This window comes from Geotrypetes seraphini, chromosome 9 (genome assembly GCF_902459505.1).
Source record: "Geotrypetes seraphini chromosome 9, aGeoSer1.1, whole genome shotgun sequence".
Classification (NCBI taxonomy): Eukaryota; Metazoa; Chordata; class Amphibia; order Gymnophiona; family Dermophiidae; genus Geotrypetes; species Geotrypetes seraphini.
The window spans coordinates 13,585,774-13,603,688 of record NC_047092.1 but is presented as its reverse complement, the minus strand read 5'-3'; the positions used below and the strand labels follow the sequence as shown (position 1 = coordinate 13,603,688).

At 38.4% G+C, this 17,915-nt stretch overlaps 1 protein-coding gene across 4 annotated transcripts in view; it reads left to right on the top strand.

Moving 5' to 3' along the window:
• The window catches only part of CHCHD3 (coiled-coil-helix-coiled-coil-helix domain containing 3), a 319,905-nt gene that overhangs the window by 231,815 nt on the left and 70,175 nt on the right, over nucleotides 1–17,915 (top strand). For all 4 annotated transcript variants that reach the window (XM_033959561.1, XM_033959564.1, XM_033959562.1 and 1 more), the window contains one exon: nucleotides 5,479–5,549. In XM_033959561.1, coding sequence (XP_033815452.1) covers nucleotides 5,479–5,549 — 71 coding nt within the window. The remainder of the gene's footprint in view (nucleotides 1–5,478; nucleotides 5,550–17,915) is intronic.

The following is a 17,915-nucleotide window of genomic DNA, read 5'->3' as shown; positions in this document are numbered from 1 at the left end:
CTTAATATGCATTCAGATAGCAGGGTATATGTAGTTATTGAATGTAGAAATCACTTCCCTGAATACTCATCCCAAAGCCTGTAACAGAAAAAAAAACATGTGAGCCACATTATCAGATGGCAATTAAATTTCATTAGAATTCTGATAAAACAGATTGAACCAAGCCCATCAAGACTTACATGTACATCTATATTTCAGTATACACGTACAAAGAGTTGTATGTAGATAGATTGAACATTCAAATTGTAGAAAATAAGTTTGTGTTCATGCAAGGGGAAAACATGTCATTTATAATGAAATATTAGGGAAGAACATGAGAAGACTCCTAAAGCATTTTCAGATGACAAATGGATGCATGACAGCTGAGGCCTGTATTTGGATTAAACCTCAGACTGCACAGCAGTTTAGCTGATCACTCAGCCACAATTTAAAAGAAAAGTGAAATGAGTTCACTCTGAATATTGCCTTTGTGTCATAACAGTGCCTTCTCTGCCTGAAAATGATAAAAAATGACTATTGATTCTTACAACTGTTGTGTTCATCTTTATTGATCAGGCAGAAGAAAGATAAATTGCAACCTAAATAAGATTATAGCAAATGTTAGCATCATTGGAGCTGTAGTATGATAGAGCTCTATTCATCATCTCAAATGGTGACCTGTCCACTCTCGCAGCAGAGTCCGTCTGATGTCAGTTTGTATAGCTATTGATTTTATCTGCCGCTGAGAAACCTAGATATGACTTGTCACAGATGCAAATATGCAAAATGCTTGTTACTGTGAACAGATTTCATTTTCACTTAGAAACCCAGAGCAGCAATGTTAGAGAAAATTAGATTGGATGAAATGTCAGACCTCGTATGAATGAGATAAAAGGCCAAAATATGTCTTAGTAGCATTTGATATTTCTATATTGGAGGTAAGGCATGGCCTAATGTTAAAGCTGCTGTCTTAGCACCCTGAAGTTGTGGGATCAAATCCAGCGCCGCTCCTTGTGACCCTGGACAAGTCACTTAATCCTTCATTGCCCTGGGTACAAAATAAGTCCCTTTACATATGTAAATTGCTTTAAATGTGTAATCACAAAAAAGGTGGTATACAGGTCCTATTCCCCTCTCTCCCCCTTACATTCCAATAAAATATTGCCATTAGTTATATGAGAGGGTTCCCCCCCCCCCCTTTTCTAAGGATGCAGTTTGCTACTACATTTTTCATTTTTTGAATTGCAGGATGCTTTTATAACAATATTGTGCTTATTTCGAAACATATCTGCAACTATCAGCCAGCTGCCTACATTTCAAAGCTGCTTCTATCTGAAATTCCATTCCTGCTCTTAGAAAACTTCACTACCTCAGACCCTGCTTTTGGGAAATGCTTCTTTGACAAAGTATGTAAAAATAATCTTTTTCGGAATTTATTGAAACAGCCTGCACATGCATTTGCTACAAATTGTAAAATTCAGTATTGTGCTGCCCTTTTTTCTCTTTTTCCTACTTTTCCCCACTGACTACAGTACTTTGCATACCAATTCCTTTCAGACTCCCAAACCTTTCCTGCTTCTAGTACACATTAACAACTCCATACCTGCAACCATCAGCCAGCTGGTCATACCTGAAAACCTAGCTGCCTACATCTCAAAGCTGCTTCTATCTGAAATTCTATTCCTGCTCTTAGAAAACTCTTCCTCTACCTCAGACCCTGCTTTTGTATTTTATTGAACTTGGGACCGAGAAACACTCTCTGGTTTTAAGAGTCACCTAGTCAAAGACCTGTGGTTCTGGATATCCAGGGACAAAGTTGGTATTAAACTGAAAGGCATGAAATGTTTGTTTGAGGTTTGAATATTATCACTAACTCTAATGGTATAATCAATGTAAATTTGATCACATGTGAATGATAAATTAGCTTTGCTATTCATTTATATTTAAATTTAATTTACCTTGTTTAAACAACAGTCTGTCCAACAGTCAGGCTCATTATTAATTCATGGCCCATAGAAGTCCACCTGGCATTGCCCTTAGGTTCCAACTACTGGAGTTGCTGTCGAAGCCCATTCTAGCCTATCTAAATCATCTTGTCATTTGCAGGACATATTCTGTAAACGTCTGCCCAGCATTGTCCTCATGTTCCAAATTACTAGAGTTTTCATCGAAGCTTTTTCCAGTCCATCCTAAATTGAATTGCCATATACAGGACACAGACTATGCAAGTCTGCCTAGTAGCAGCCTTGGTTCTTCACAGCCTATATACAAGGGTCATTTCATAAATAATGCACAGGTTGGCAACATTGGGGAGTGGATGATGCAATTGCAGTAAACCTTGTTTCACTTTCACTTCAGTGCTTGAAACAGCAGGGCATGTGCTTAGGAGCTCTGTACTGTACATAGTATGGCTGTGACAAGTGTGGGAAATGGAGCCTGCAAGTGTCTCGGGTACTGTGTCTGTTGATGTTCAGAAGTCATACATTAAGATTGAAACTCTACGTGGCAAAAACTCGATAGAAATCCACAGTGCGTTACATGAAGTTTGTGGTAAGTTAACAGTGGGCTGTTGTACAGTTTCTTAGTGGGCAACTCGTTTTCAGAGTGGTCATGTGAGCATAGATGATGATGCAAGACCAGGAGGGCTGAAATCAACAACCGATGAACGATGTGTGAAACTCGTGGCTGATGCTCTTGAACAAGATCGTCGTGCGACATGCGAGGAACTTTCTGAAACCACAGGGATTCCACTGACATCAGTATACCAAATTTTGACCAATGATTTAAAAAAGAAAAATTTCTGCACGATGGGTCCCCAATGTCTTGACTGCTGAACAGCAGCAGAGATGCCTGGACAATGCAACCGTGCTAAAACAAAGATTCAATGCTAGAGGTCAGGCATTCTTGAATCGCATTGTTGCTATTGATGAAACATGGGTCAGAGACTTTGAGCCGGAGCTGAAATCACAGTCCAAGTAGAGCTCTATCTTCTCCACAACCAAAAAAATTTTGACGAGCTCAATCAAAAGTCAAACAAATGATGATTTTTGCTTATGATCATGAAGGCATCATCATCACAAAGTTCCATGTGGAAGAAGCATCAAAGCAGTGTATTATCGTGATTTTTTGCAAAAAATGCACAGAAAAATGCACAAAACCTGACATCAGTTGCTCTTGGCTGGGCCACTCATTCTTTACGACAGTGCTCGCCCGCACATAGGGAATTTTGTCATTGAAAAACTACACAAATATGGCTGGGAGGTGTTACCTCATGCTTTCTACAGTCCAGACATGAGTCCACCAGACTTCGATCTTCTTCCAAAGTTGAAACAACCTATGCGTGTACATCGTTTAGCATCTCTGGAAGAGTTTTCTTCCGCCATTACCCGAGCCATTTGGCAACTAAACAAAAACGATGTCTTGGATTTATTAATGAAGCTTCCCAGACGATGGGACTCAGTCATTGCAAAGCAGGGAAACTATATTGAAGGATTGTAAAGAAATACTTGAAAAAAAAAACTAAAACATGTAAATTTAAAAAAATAGTGTGCATTATTTATGAAATGACCCTCGTATATATATATATATATATAATGGGTGCAGCAGTTTCTATTTAGGTCAGGAGTGTCCAATGTCGGTCCTCGAGGGCCGCAATCCAGTCGGGTTTTCAGGATTTCCCCAATGAATATGCATGAGATCTATTTGCATGCACTGCTTTCAATGCATATTCATTGGGGAAATCCTGAAAACCCGACTGGATTGCGGCCCTCGAGGACCGACATTGGACACCCCTGATTTAGGTGGTCCAAAACCTTTACTAGATATCTAGGGATTAACATAGCTAAGACCTAGAAACCTCTATGAAAAATATTACCTGGCAGTAATACAGGGAGCTAGATTATTGGGAGGGCCCAAACCTTTCCTGATTAGGAAGAGCAAATGCAGTGAAAACGATGATGCTACCAGAATTTATTTACCTGTTTAGGGCTTTGCATTTAGGAGTCCCAAAGAACTTTTTCCCAAAACTACACATGATAGTGTCCTCGTATATCTGGAAGTGAAAACGCCCCAGGATCCATAGAGAGAATCTGTGCAAGTCGAAGGAGGATGTACATACCAAACGTTCAGCTGTTCTATCAGACTGCACACTTGAGTGCACTTTTAGAATGAAATGCACGGGAGTACAAACAATGGGTATGTCTAGAGCAAGAGGTGGTAAGGTCCTACTCTCGTTGGGATTTGCCCTGGAAAGTGGGCAGAAGCTCTAAAATTGGGCAGTGAGACAAAAGGCCTCAGGTCTTTGAGACAAATTGGGGGTGGGGGAGGAATGAATCCTGGAATATGAAGACATACTAGAAGAATATGAATTTAAAGAAGAGAGATCTTCTAGTACCGTGTTTCCCTGAAAATAAGACCTACCTTGAAAATAAAACCTAGCATCATTTTCGGGGTAGGTCTTAATATAAACCCTACCCCCAAAATAAGCCATAGTCCTGGGATTCGCTGGCAGCAACTCTTCAACTCGCCCCCCTCCCTCCCTCTCCACACAGCCAAACCCCTGCTGACCCTTCATCCTTCCCTACCTGCCGACCACGAGTGAACCCTACCTTCAACCGAAGCAACGTTGGGCTGGCAGGACTCTAACCAGGCTGCTTGGCTTTGTCCGTTGGGGATGTCACTCTGCCGTGTTTACTTAAAATACTGTTAGACAGCAATTTAGTTGAGAATAGTTATACAATGTTACATTGGTGGTGCTAAACCCCTAGGAAATTGTGAAGGATTAGCAAGAGTGGTAGTGCAAAGTATTGGCGGAATTGTAGGCAGATTGGCTCCTTCAAACATATAGATCCAGAAATTTGGGGATGAGTTACAAGCAGACGGGTTCTTGCTGCTAAATTGGCTCATTCTAGGGCTCAATGAAGGAACTGCTAACTTAATAACATGTATACTGTAAAAACTCTTAAAGAGTAGTGGCCAAATATTGGAAATAATCAGGTCCTATTTCTATAGGTGGCTCAGCATTGCTTTGTAAAAGCCCACCAATATGAGGTGCTGCCGATAGTCATGTGTTGTGTAAACTGGACCATATTTAAGTTGCCAGAATAAGTTGAGTAGCTTCTTTTGGGAAGTGTTAGCAAATTAATATGACAGATTAGAAGGAGAAATACTATTGCACTGGGCCAGACTGTTGAAAGAGTAGAATTGAGTGTTATGCAGTGTCTGAGCTTGAAGATGTGTGCTAAAAAGAGGGGTGTAGGGGATTGTGGGTAGGAGTGGAACTTATAAATAGGGAATATTCTTAGCCTGTTCTTTGTTTAAAGGTTAAATTTTGATTTAGATATGCTGCACAACAACAATTGGAAATGGTTGAAACCTGAAGAAAAATAAATTTGAAAAAATGGGAGTACTTTAGATTGTATTTGTGATCCTTCCTCATTTTTAGGAATTAGATTTATAATTCTTTAATTCCAACTACATTGTATTATTTCTGTCTTTCAGAGTGATCAGTTCTACAAACTCACTACAGAACAGTATCAGAAAGCTGCTAATGATGTGGAGACCAAGTTCAAGTAAGACCTGTTTTGCTTTGGGGTAATTAATGGAGGGAAGATTTGCAATTATATAGCCTTATATAACATATGAAAATTGAATCATTTAAAATTGGACAGTATAGTGCAGACAAGCTGATGAAATCTGATTTGGACAAGATTTTATCAACAGGAATCATCTACATTGTAAATTGAAATTTCACATTATCTAGGGAAAAGTTAAAAGAATCCTGAAGTAGGGAATATAAAACTGCTTATATCGATGGAGTACCATGAATTTGGTTTTGTATTTGTTTCATGTAAGAACTGCAGAGATAAGTGTTTTTGACACCTGCTAGTGTCAAGTGATTTGGATAGGAAGTTGCTGTGCAGCTCCATTAATATATCGGTGTGGAGGAGGTTTTAAAGAAGGCTAATATACAAAAAAGGAGGAAATTTATTTATTTATTTATTTATTTATTTAGATTTTTATCCCGTCCTCCCAATAGCTCAGAACGGTTTACAAATGAACATACACAGTGGGGAGTAAATAGACATATAAGTAGTACAACAGGTTTAGTGATTGGATTTATAGTTTTTGGAGAGAATTAAATATAGGGAGAGTAAGCAGAAAGAGAGAGGGGGGAAATACAGTAGTTTAGTTTAAGGAAAGTTAAAGCGTTTAGGTACAATTTGTTAGTGGATAGAGTAAGAGAGGGTCATACGGGAAGGTGATAGGAGAGTGGAGGGAGGGGCCTAAGGGGGGGAGAAGACAGAGGAGATCTTAGTTGAAGAGGAGGGTCTTTACCGATTTACGGAATGTTAATAATGAGTTCTGTTGTCTAAGTTGGGGGGGAGTTGGTTCCAGAGGTGTGGAATGAAGTGGCTGTAGGATCGTTTGTGGGCAGTTTCTGTGAGCAGGGATCTTCCGGGGGGGGTGCATAGGCGTATCTCTGACTTTGAGCGGAGGGTGCGAGTGGGGTTGTAGATGGGAAGCTTGGATTTTATGTAGGAGGGGGTGGTGGAGTAGATTCTCTTGTGAGCAATTGCCAGGGCTTTGAAAGTACAGCGTTGGCTAATTGGGAGCCAGTGTTCAGCATAGAGTGCCGGGGAGATGGGATCGTGGTAGTTGAGGTTGTGTAGGAGGCGGATGAAATAAAAATAAATCTCCTAAAGTCTACTGGAGTTATTTTGTCATTCCAGTTGTAAGTTGCAATATTTTTAATGTGATATGCTGCTTCTGAAAGACCTTCACTAGCTTCCAGTTCAATGAGTATTATTTAAGATCTGCACTATTATATTTAGGTTGCTAGCTGGTAGAGAGTAGACTATGGAGCCTGTTGGTTCTATATGTTCCAAATGGGAGCTGCACCACAAAATTGGTAATTCCTTCTTTGACATTAGCCAGGTTGCCCATCACAAGATGTACTGCATTTTTAGTCACTGGAAATTTGTTTTGGATCTGTGTATTTCTTTAAGAACCGAATCATGTTGTTTTTCTAGCAATTTCTGCACAACTGCAACAAAACCCATTCATTTCCTCTGGGTTTCATTGTACTTGCTGTGCGGGAATCGCTAACGTGGCTTTGTAGAAGGAGCCTTTAGAAAATATCTGCAAGCATGAGGGGTTTTTGTGCAGTCTTTTGATATGGCTTGGAGTTGTAAGATGCCTGGGATTTTTATAATGTATTTCTGTGACGATTTTAATTGCATATATGTAGTTGATGAATGTTTATTCTGTGATCCATCAAGGACTCTTTGATGGATATGACAGGCTATAAAAACAATAAATGAAGTGAAACACATGTAGTACCTTGCAAATATCTTCACATCTTTATACATTTTTCATATTCTGCCATCTTAAAAAATGCAATGTATTAGATTAAGAGCTTGGTTCACTGATTTACCCAACATATTTAATACATCGATTGTGAAAAGATAATTATAAAAATATTAAAAATTAATTAGGTATAAGAAACAAGTGAATTGCATAAGACTTCATGCACTTTGTCATAGCAAACCCAAGTTAGCTCATTTCTAAAAATTTCTTTAAGTACCATAATAAGTTAAATAGATCCCACTTAGTCACAGTGATTAAGCTAATTCCCTTTCTCATGGATGAAGAATCAATCTAATTCTGTTCTATGAGGCTTATTTGAACCAAAGAAACATAGAAACATGATGGCAGATAAAGGCCAAATGGCCCATCCATCCTGCCCATCCGCAGTAACCATTATCTCTTCCGCTCTCTAAGAGATCTCACATGCCTAACCCACACTTTCTTGAATTCAGACAGTCTCTGTCTCCACCAACTCTTCTGTGAGACTGTTCTACACATCTACTATCCTTTCTATAAAAAAGTATTTCCTTAGATTACTCCTGAGCCTATCACCTCTTAACTTCATCCTATGTCCTTTCATTCCAGCACTTCCTTTCAAATGAAAGAGACTCGCCTCATTCGCATTTACATCACGTAGGTATTTAAACATCTCTTTCATATCTCCCCTCTTCCTCCTTTCCTCCGAAGTATACAGATTGAGATCTTTAAGTCTTTTTGAAGGTGCGGCCTCCAGAATTGTACAGAATATTCTAAATTAGGTCCATTAAAGTCTTATACAGGGGCATCAATACCTCTTTTTTCCCTACTGCCTGTACCTCTCCCTATGCACCCTAGCATCCTTCTAGCTTTCGCCGTCACCTTTTCAACTTGTTTGGCTATTTTAAGATCATCACATACAATCACACCCAAGTCCCGATCTTCTGTCGTGCACATAAGTTTTTCACTCCCTAAACTGTACCATTCCCTTGGATTTTTGCAGCCCAAATGCATGCTCTTGCATTTCTTAGCATTAAATTTTAGCTGCCATTCTTCAAGCTTCGCCAAGTCTGTCTTCATGTTATGGTGGAGACAGGGACTGTGTCTGAATTCAAGAAAGTGTGAGATAGACATGTGGGATTTCTTAGAGGAAGAGATAATGGTTACTGCAGATGGGCAGAGTGGATGAGCCATTTGGTCTTTATCTGCCATCATGTTTCTATTTGACTGCCTGCCAGAGTTTCAGGAGACTACTCATGCTCTACTTCAAATGCTAAAGTTTATGGTAAGATCGGCATTTGATGTAACATCCAGAGCATTGGCAATGTCTATTGCTATGAGACATCTTGCATGGTTGAGAGTCTCAGATATGGACATAAATGTTCAAGATCATTTGGCAAACATGTCTTGTCTTGTCTTGGTAAATAACTCTTCAGAGACAAGGCTGAGAATGCAACTCAAAGACTTACCCAGTATGAACATAGTTGGACCACTTTAACTGGATCTGAGGCTAAGGGTCAATCATCCAAGCCTTCTCAAAGACCTACTTCTTTTTCATAGAAGAGGCGTTATCCAGCAACATCCTTCTCCTCCAAACCTCCACCATAAAAGAGGCAGAAACCTCAGAGCCTCAGACATCGGCTCCTTAGAAACTAACTCAGTCTTTTTGATGTGCTTTTAGAGAGCATAGCCAAAATACCCCCATCTCAGCCTCCTCCTCAACCCATCAGAGGCTGACTTCTGTTGTATCATCAGTGCTGGACTCTCTTCACCACAGACACCTGGGTCCTCAAAGTCATACGGGAGGATTAGTCTCTCCATTTTATCACCCTTTCCACTCCATTCAGTATTTTATAGACCTATCATATCACCCCTGAGCCATCTCTTCTCCAAGCTGAAGAGCCCTAGCTGCTTTAGCTTTTCTTCATAGGGAAGTTGTCCCATCCCTTTTATCATTTTCGTTGCCCTTTTCTGTACCTTTTCTAATTCCACTATATATTTTTTGAGATATGTGACCAGAATTGCACACAATATTTGAGGTGCAACTGTACCATACAGCGATACAAGGGCATTATAAAATTTTCATCTTTGTTTTCCATTCCTTTCCTGATAATTCATAACATTTTATTTGCTTTCTTAGCCACCGCTGCACATTAAGCTGAGGTTTTAACATATCCTCAACAATGACACCTAGATTCTTTTCCTGGGCAGTGACTCCTAACCAGTGGCGTACCTAGCATATGAGACACCTGGGGCCCATCATTTCTTGATAGCCCCAGCGGTCTATAAAATACTGAGTGGAGTAGAAAGTGGTAGCTGTGAATCGTTTGTTTACTCTTTCCAAAAATACTAAGACTAGGGGGGCATATGATGAAGCTTCTAAGTAGTAGATTTAAAACAAATTGGAGAAAATATTTATTCACACAATGTGTAATTAAACTCTGAAAATCTCCAGAGAATGTGGTGAAATCAGCAGGGTTTAAAAATGGTTTGGGTAAATTCCTAAAAGGGAAGTCCCCAGGTACATTAGGCAGATTGTGAGCCCACTAGGACAGACAGGAAAAATGCTTGAGTATCTGAATAAATTAATGTAAATCGTTCTGAGCTCCCCTGGGAGAACAGTATAGAAAATTGAATAAATAAATTATTGAGATTGCTTGGGGAAAACCACTGCTTATTTTTAGGATAAGCAGCATAAAATCTATTTTATTACTTGAGATCTAGCTAGATACTTGGGACCAAGGTTGAACACTGTTGGAAACAGGACCTTTGGTCTGTCCCAGTGTGGCAATTCTTATGTTCTTTATTTCTGGCAATACATTAAAACAGATGTAGAAGACTTTTCTATCCATAAAAGTTTTCTTTTATCAAGATTTAGTTTCATGTACTGAGTTGTTTCTAAATTCTTAGAATGTGAAGATCAAGGTGATGGTGGGAATTGTATTGTGCAGAATATAAGGGGGGGGGGCATAACTAATATGGCCCCCATAACCAATATGCATTAGATATACTTTTAGTTAGGGCTCTGAAAGACACTAATATTATAGCTGAATAATAAAAATTCTTCACACACAGCAAAGTATAAACAACAGAATTCACAGAGTATGTATTTTTCCTTCATAGAGCAAAATATTATGGTTTAATATTTAACAAGATGCTGGAGCCATAACAAAGCAGGCCCCTGCAAATAAGCTAAAAGTCACACTGATATATTTGTTGGGGGAGGTCATTTGATTATACCATGTGGTTGCAGAAATGTATTGTTTAGCAAATGAAAGAGTTTCTGGAAAACATATTTTTCTTCCAGTAGTTGTTTAGAGAGAATAACACATCTGTGTATGAGAACATAGTTTTCTTCCACTACATAGTTAGGGCCAATATTGATGAGCTGGTAGTTACAGAAAATCATGTGATTGTTTCTATAAATAAGATATTTGCAATAGCGAGCAAGGGTCAGTGTGACCTCAGTCCACTTCCTTCTATGGGTGACAGAGTTAAATCATTGTTGCTAAGGAACAAAGTAACCAATAGAATGTTGCAATTTGTAAATAGATTGTAATTGGACGATGCATCAACTATGTATGTTTAATAATGAATTAATTAATGATGTTAATAAAATGACCAGTCACCTGTATTGGGTAAGTCTTTCTGACATCCCATTATTTTGGGGATGCAGAAACGCTTCTCAAAGCTTTGACTATTACCTACACTTTTGTGTGGATTTCTTTCTCTGATCTTCCTAGAAATAGAATAAGGAACTGAGGATTATATGGAAGTTTAGGGGGCTGGTATCCTGTCCATATGGTTATTTCAACCAAACACAGGTAGGGACAAATACAGTTCTGGTAATATTTTAGAAAAGGACATACCGATGTCGAGCCGTTTCTTAAAATAAAAACATGCAGGAGTACGCATGCATTTGCCTTCATATGCAGAGTAACTTGGCAAATTTTACAAAGAGGCTGCAGTTCTTATTTTTTTGTTGTTTTGAGTGTGAACATTCCCTTAATCCCTCCTGTCAAGCTCTGGCCCAAATGAGCAGTTTCTTCAAACCTACCCATGCAAAGGAGCAGCTCTAAATCCTGATGTTTATAAATCGTGATAAACATATACAGATTTAATTACACCAAAACCAATCTCCCCTTATAGTCTACATGTAGTACAGATTTACACGTATAAATACTTGTCTTTTGAAATTCGGTTATACACATGAAAATGTCAGTATTTACACATGTACTGTAAATTGTAAATAGGGCTTATAAAACATTGGTCATTATATACCTTATTCTTTATTGCAGAAATTTTTTGCAAAAACATGGTCCCCAGTAAGATTGTTGGAATATCATCAGTATACGACTGCAATGCTGCAGTCCTAATTAGGTATTTTTGCTCAGAAGTTACCAATACACATTAAAGAAGGTCAGGGATAAAGGTAAACCCTGGAAAACTTCACACAGAAGTGACCAAGCCTCAGATTCTCCAGTTCAAAATTTCACTTTCTGTGGTCTGTCTGCCATAAATGAAGCAAACCATGTTGCCATTTTCCCCTACATCCTCTAATCACTTCAAAAGAAAGGCATGATCCATTGAATTGAAAGCAGAAGCAATATCTAATTCAATCAAAAACCTCAACTCCCTTTATCTTATAAAACCCTAAAGTCATCAAGATGTCAAGACACTGTTTCTGTTCTATTACACTTTCTAAAACCTGATTGCACAAGATTAAAAAGCTTGTTGCTGTTCTGTTAGCATAGATCCTGCAACTTTGACCAATGATGGAAGTAGAAATAGGCCCGTGGCTTGCGTATCCCTTAATATACAATGAATTATTCTTTAAAATTTATTTTTTGGGATCCCACACAGCTTCAGCAATTTTTAAGTTTTGGTGAATAAGAGAAAGATAAAGTAAAATAGTTATCAACTGATCTTTAAATGGAGTCCGAGAATAAGAAGTGAAGTACTAGAATGATGTAACTTGGGGGAAGATTAATATTTTCTTATGTTGAATTTATTTATTTCTCAGTTATACCTGTATCTTTTCTCAAGATTAATATCTTATTTTCTTTAATTGTATTTGAACTTAAGGTGGCTCCCCCAAATTAATGCGGGCTAGAAAGATTTGTATTAGATATTTATGATATTTTTTTTCCTTTTCTTTTGATGTATATCCTTATCCTTTACTGTTCTTTAAGAATTGTATGAAAAATTTGATAAATTTTTTTAAAAAAAAGAATTATTCTTTAAAATGGGTGTTGGTATTGATTTCTTTTTCATCTTAGTAGGGCAATACCCTTCTTTTGGTGATGTATTCACAAAACCGTCTAGAAAAAAACATGAGATCATCTTCTAACTCCAGAAGTAATGATACCAGACAAGGGGCCAATCCATATGATCGACTTCCAAATTTTTAAATCAGACCCTTAAATTCCTCTAATAATTTCTGCAAAAACCGGACCATGTTGACCAATCGGCATGCAGAAGTACCCTGGTTTTGTTAACACACATTCTGAAGTGGCCTACTGATCTCACATTTCTAAAAAAAAATGTAGTTCCATCATTCTGGGCTGGTCCACCTGCCAACCCTATTTTAATTCCCAGGTGTTCATCTTTTTGCTGAAACTAAGTTGCAAGTTGTTGGCAATCAGAATTTGAGATCCTTGATTGCTGTTGATTACTGAGGGATTCTATAATGAATTGGTATTCTGAAACTGGTGTTCCTAGCAGTTACAGTTAATGAAGAAAACCTTTTTTTAAAAAAATAACTTTTTTACTCTGCTTTTCTACATTCTTCTTTTGTTATTTCTAGTTCCATCATAGGTGAATTTCTTCATAAAAGCAGTTAATACATAAATAAGAACCAGCTAATTACTTATGATTTCTTTGCTAACACTTTATCCAGTATAGCTGAAAGGGCCCCTATGTTGGAATGTGTAGGAAAATGTTGGTCCCTCCTGGTCCACAGAATCAAGATGGCTGCTGAGACCCTTGGACCCTCGCAGGAGATCCTGGCAGTCATTTTGAGATGGGAATCCAGCATATTTTGGAGTGACTGCTGCATATGCTGAGTACTAATCTCAAAAAAGCTGTCGAGATCTCCTGTGGCAAGTCTCAGCAGCCATCTTGATTCTTTGGCATTTCCAGCAGAAACCTTAATCTGGATTTTGGGTCTGTTTCAGTGTTGAAACCAAAATTCATTTGGCCTCTAAACCCATTGATGAATATATTCAGAATATTAAAGTCAATAAAGCTTTTGTGAGCATGGATACTTAATACAAAGATTATTTCTGTTTTTTAATTATTCCTTTCTGGTTTCATTTCTCTTTTATGTTGAAGTTCTATTTGACTGAATAAAAAAAAAATATTTATATATACAATATAATCAGAAGAAAGGAAGTTATAGTTGTTACTTCATTTTATAAAATTTGAAAAGTATCAGATTGCCCTCAATTGATATCAGACTTAATTATTTTGTTCCTTTCTGAAGGTCCTTCGATTAGATGAGTGCCTCATAGTAAATGAAACAAAGTGACCAACCTTTAGCCTTGATTTAGAAACCTATTGCCCTTTATCAAATTTCCCCTTTTGTGGCCAATTCTGATATTAATTGTGATGTAGGAAAGAATTAGATTGCAAGGAGTCCCATATGTTTAGAGAACAGAACTTCCCAAAGTGGGCATTTATCTTTTCTGTTTACTGCCTTCTCCAGTCACTTCAGGAGAACTATATTGTGTTTTGTTTTGTTTTTTAAATTTGTTCATTGTTAATCTCTTGTATTTAATTGTTTTCTGTGATTGTATCTCTAGCTTGAATGGAATATAAATAAAATACAAAATCATAAAACTTCTCTAAATAATTTAATTTTCTTAGGGTTGCTGAATTGGACAGTTTTTTCCCAGAGCTTTTCAGAAAATTCTTCAGTTCCTCTGGACATATGAAATAATTCTCATACAGTCATGTGAATGCATGTGTATCTTGATATTTTCTAAAATCATATTTTGGTGAAATTTTTCCTCCTTCCAAAGCAACCTGTTGTATTTTATGCCTGCACTTTTTTTGGGGGGGTGAAGTTTAATGATTAACAAAGTTGACTTATACAGTTACTTGTGTGCGGTAGGCCATTTTTTCATTTTATTCCCTTTTTTTTTTGTTTAATAGTAATGGCAGATGGGGAGATCAGAGGAGAAGGGTTCAGGAGGTCCCTAGCATGTCTAACACCAGCCCTGACCCTTGTAGGTGATAAGGCTATCCAAGCATCATCAGCTGAGGACTTTCTACAAAGGTGTACCACAACTTCCTTCTACCAAGCTTGGTAGGTTCTTTGAGTCACCAACAACTAAGCATGCATGGAGTGCTGGCATCAGTGGCTCAGGGGCTTTGCTTAGTACTTGCCAAACTTGGTGAGTTTTGGCCACCTTCAAAGGAAGTCTTTAACAGATGGAGCTTGGGGATCCTAATTAGCTAAAATATTATTATTGTGTTGCCTGATGCTGGGATAGGGCAGATAAAAAGTTGTGACCACCCACTTTGGGCTCAAGCCCACACAAAATTGGCTGTCTAGCTACTCCACTGAACAGACACAACACATACACACTTACCCTGGTTGGAAAGAATTCAATGAGCCATGCTTTCCTCACTTATTAAATTTTGTAACATTTCAGCATTAAATAGCTAGACACTTTGACAATTCTTTTCTGGCACCTGAGTGTAATCCAAAGAGGAGAGGGAGAAAATAGATAGGTATTATTCATGAAATTCACTCAGAGGAAGGAAAGGTGAGTAGCGGAGTGCCTCAATGATTGGTACTGGGGCTGATTCTGTTTGATATGTTTGTGAGCAACATTGCCGAAAGGTTAGAAAGTAAGGTTTGCCTGTTTGCAGATGCTACTAAGATTTGTAACAAAGTGGACACCCTTGATGGAGTGGAAAACATGAAAAAGGATCTACAAACTTGGAAGAATGGTCTAATGTCTGGCAACTAAAATTCAATGCAAAGAAGTACAGACTGATGCATTTGGGAAGTAGAAATCCGAGAGAGCCGAGGGAGGAGGCAAGAGGCTGATATGCACGGACAAGAAGAGGAGAACCTTGGAATGATAGTGTTTAAGGTTCTGAAGGCAATGAAACAGTGTGAAAGGGTAGTGGCTGTAGCCAGAAAAATTCTAGGTTGTCTAGAGAGAGGTGTAACCATCAGAAGAAAGGAGGTATTTCAAGAAGAAAGGAGGTATTGATGCCCCTGTACAGGTCATTGATGATGACCCACTTGGAGTTTTGTGTTCAGTTTTGGAGGCTGTATCTTACTAATAATATAAGAAGACTTGAAACAGTCCAGAGGAAAGCGATAAAAAATGGTAGGGGTTTGCACCAAAAGACATACAAGAAGAGACTGGAAGACCTCAATATGCATAGTCTAGAGGAGAGGAGGGTGGGAAGATATGATAAAGACATTTAAATATTTGAAAAATATTAATATAGAATGAAATCTTTTCCAGAGAAGGGAAGTTGGTAGAACTAGAGGATATAAATTGAGGTTGCAGGTTGATAGACTTAAGAGTATTGTTAGGAAGTTCTTTTTCATGCAGAGGGTGGTTGATGCCTGGAATTCCCTCCCGAGGGATGTGGTGGAGAGGAAAACAGTGATGGAATTTTAAAAAGTGTGAGATGAGCACAGAGGATCTCTGATTAGAAAATGAATGGTATAAATTAAAGAACTAAGACCTGTATTGGGCGGACTTCTATGGTCTATGGCCCAGAAATAAAGAAAATGCTAATTTAATTTTATAATGAATTTATAATTCATGTAACTATAGGACAGACTGGATGGACTGTTCAGGTCTTTATCTGCTCTCATTTACTATGTTACTATGAAACTAAGTAAATTGAGGCAGGTAGAATAACTTCCCTAAGATCAGAGAGAACATCAGCAGCAAAAAAAGGGTCTAAACTAATGTCCTGAGACTTCTCTTAACTTTACTTCAGCTGAAAAGAACACATTTCCTCCCATTTGCGAAAATACATTGTATGCCAGTTTGATGTGCTAAACATGGCATGAATTTAATGAAAGGCTAAGATGTGCATGCAGGTTATTTCAGTTAATCGAATTTGAAATTCTAGAGCTGAATTTGAACTACCAGTTTTAAAAAGCCTTTTAAAAGGATCAGGGAAACATGAAAATTGAATAAGGTTAAAACAGCAAGACTCATAAATTTATCAAATGCATAAGTGTGCATTCTACACATCTAATTCAAAAATGACATATTAAATTAATAGAACTGTTAATGTTATTATAGATACCAAATAGCTCTCTCTAACACCTGTACTATTGCTGCTGAATTTTATAGTTATGTATCAAATGCAAGATTACTGTAACTTTCATGAAAAATGCCAAAGAAATTACCGTATATACTCAAGTATAAACCAATTTGAATATAAACCAAGGTAACATTTTCTCTCCAAGAAAAAAAGGGAAAAAAGGTTGACTTGAATATAAACCGAGGGTTTATATTCAGGTATAGGTAGGGTTCTCTTTCCTTCCTCCCACCTTCCCTGATATCCACATACCTGCCTTCCTGAGATGTCCTGTCCTGCTCAAGTCAACCACATGCCTTATACTTGCAGATATATTGTTCAGCCTAAGATCTAGCACCCCCAATCCACCCATTTTCCTGGGAAGCATCATAAGCCTCAAGGAAAAACACACATTCAACCCCATATACAATTCCACCAAATCCCTCTGCTCTAGACGGATAGAGAGTAGCTGCAATATATACACCCATTTGGTGAATTAGATCATACAAGACAGAAACACCCTTCCCAAAAGTGAAATTGTTAGGTCTTCCCAATGTTTAAAGGTTTCTGAGGTATCCTTCCCAAGTATTTGGGAAGCCCTTCCATCTACCTGAAGAGAAGGCCCTTCCCCCATTGGCCAGGTGTCATACAAACAGGCATAGATTTTTATTTGTTTTAAACAATTTTTAACCAAATTTGTATAATAAAGTTTTTTAATCATAGTCCCTTGAGAATTGCTTGCTTCTTCTTTGGACTTACCCAAAACCATATGATATAGGGCACTGAAAAGGAACAGCACATCATGCACAGTCTTAATGTCATTAGCATTCTGTCCCTGCCTGTGAGCTGAAAGGTGGCAGAGCATGAAGAATCTGCAGACCCCATTTGATCAGGTCAAAGGTTCACTGACACTCGACAGTACCCAGATCATCATGAACTCGTACTTAAATGAAAGAGGGCAGTTTTGTACATTTTTACCTACCAGGGCACTAACTACCATACTATCCCATCTCCTTCCCACCTTCCAGACCTCACAGGCCCAAGCGATCCAGTGGTGAATTGGTGCAGGAGCGATTCTCCTACACTCCTGCTCAGTTCAGAGCCGCTAAAGAAAATGGTTGCCATAAGACTACCATGAGAACTCGTGGGCAAACATTTTTGTTACTGGCTTTCATGCCCTGGTGGTCCGAAGGTGAACCGGGGCAGGAGTGATCCTCCTATGCTCCTGCCTCAGGTCACTGCTGGACCCCCAGGGCACATAAGGTAGGTGTTTGCGAGGTCCGGGAGGTGAGGTAGTGCAGAGTCAG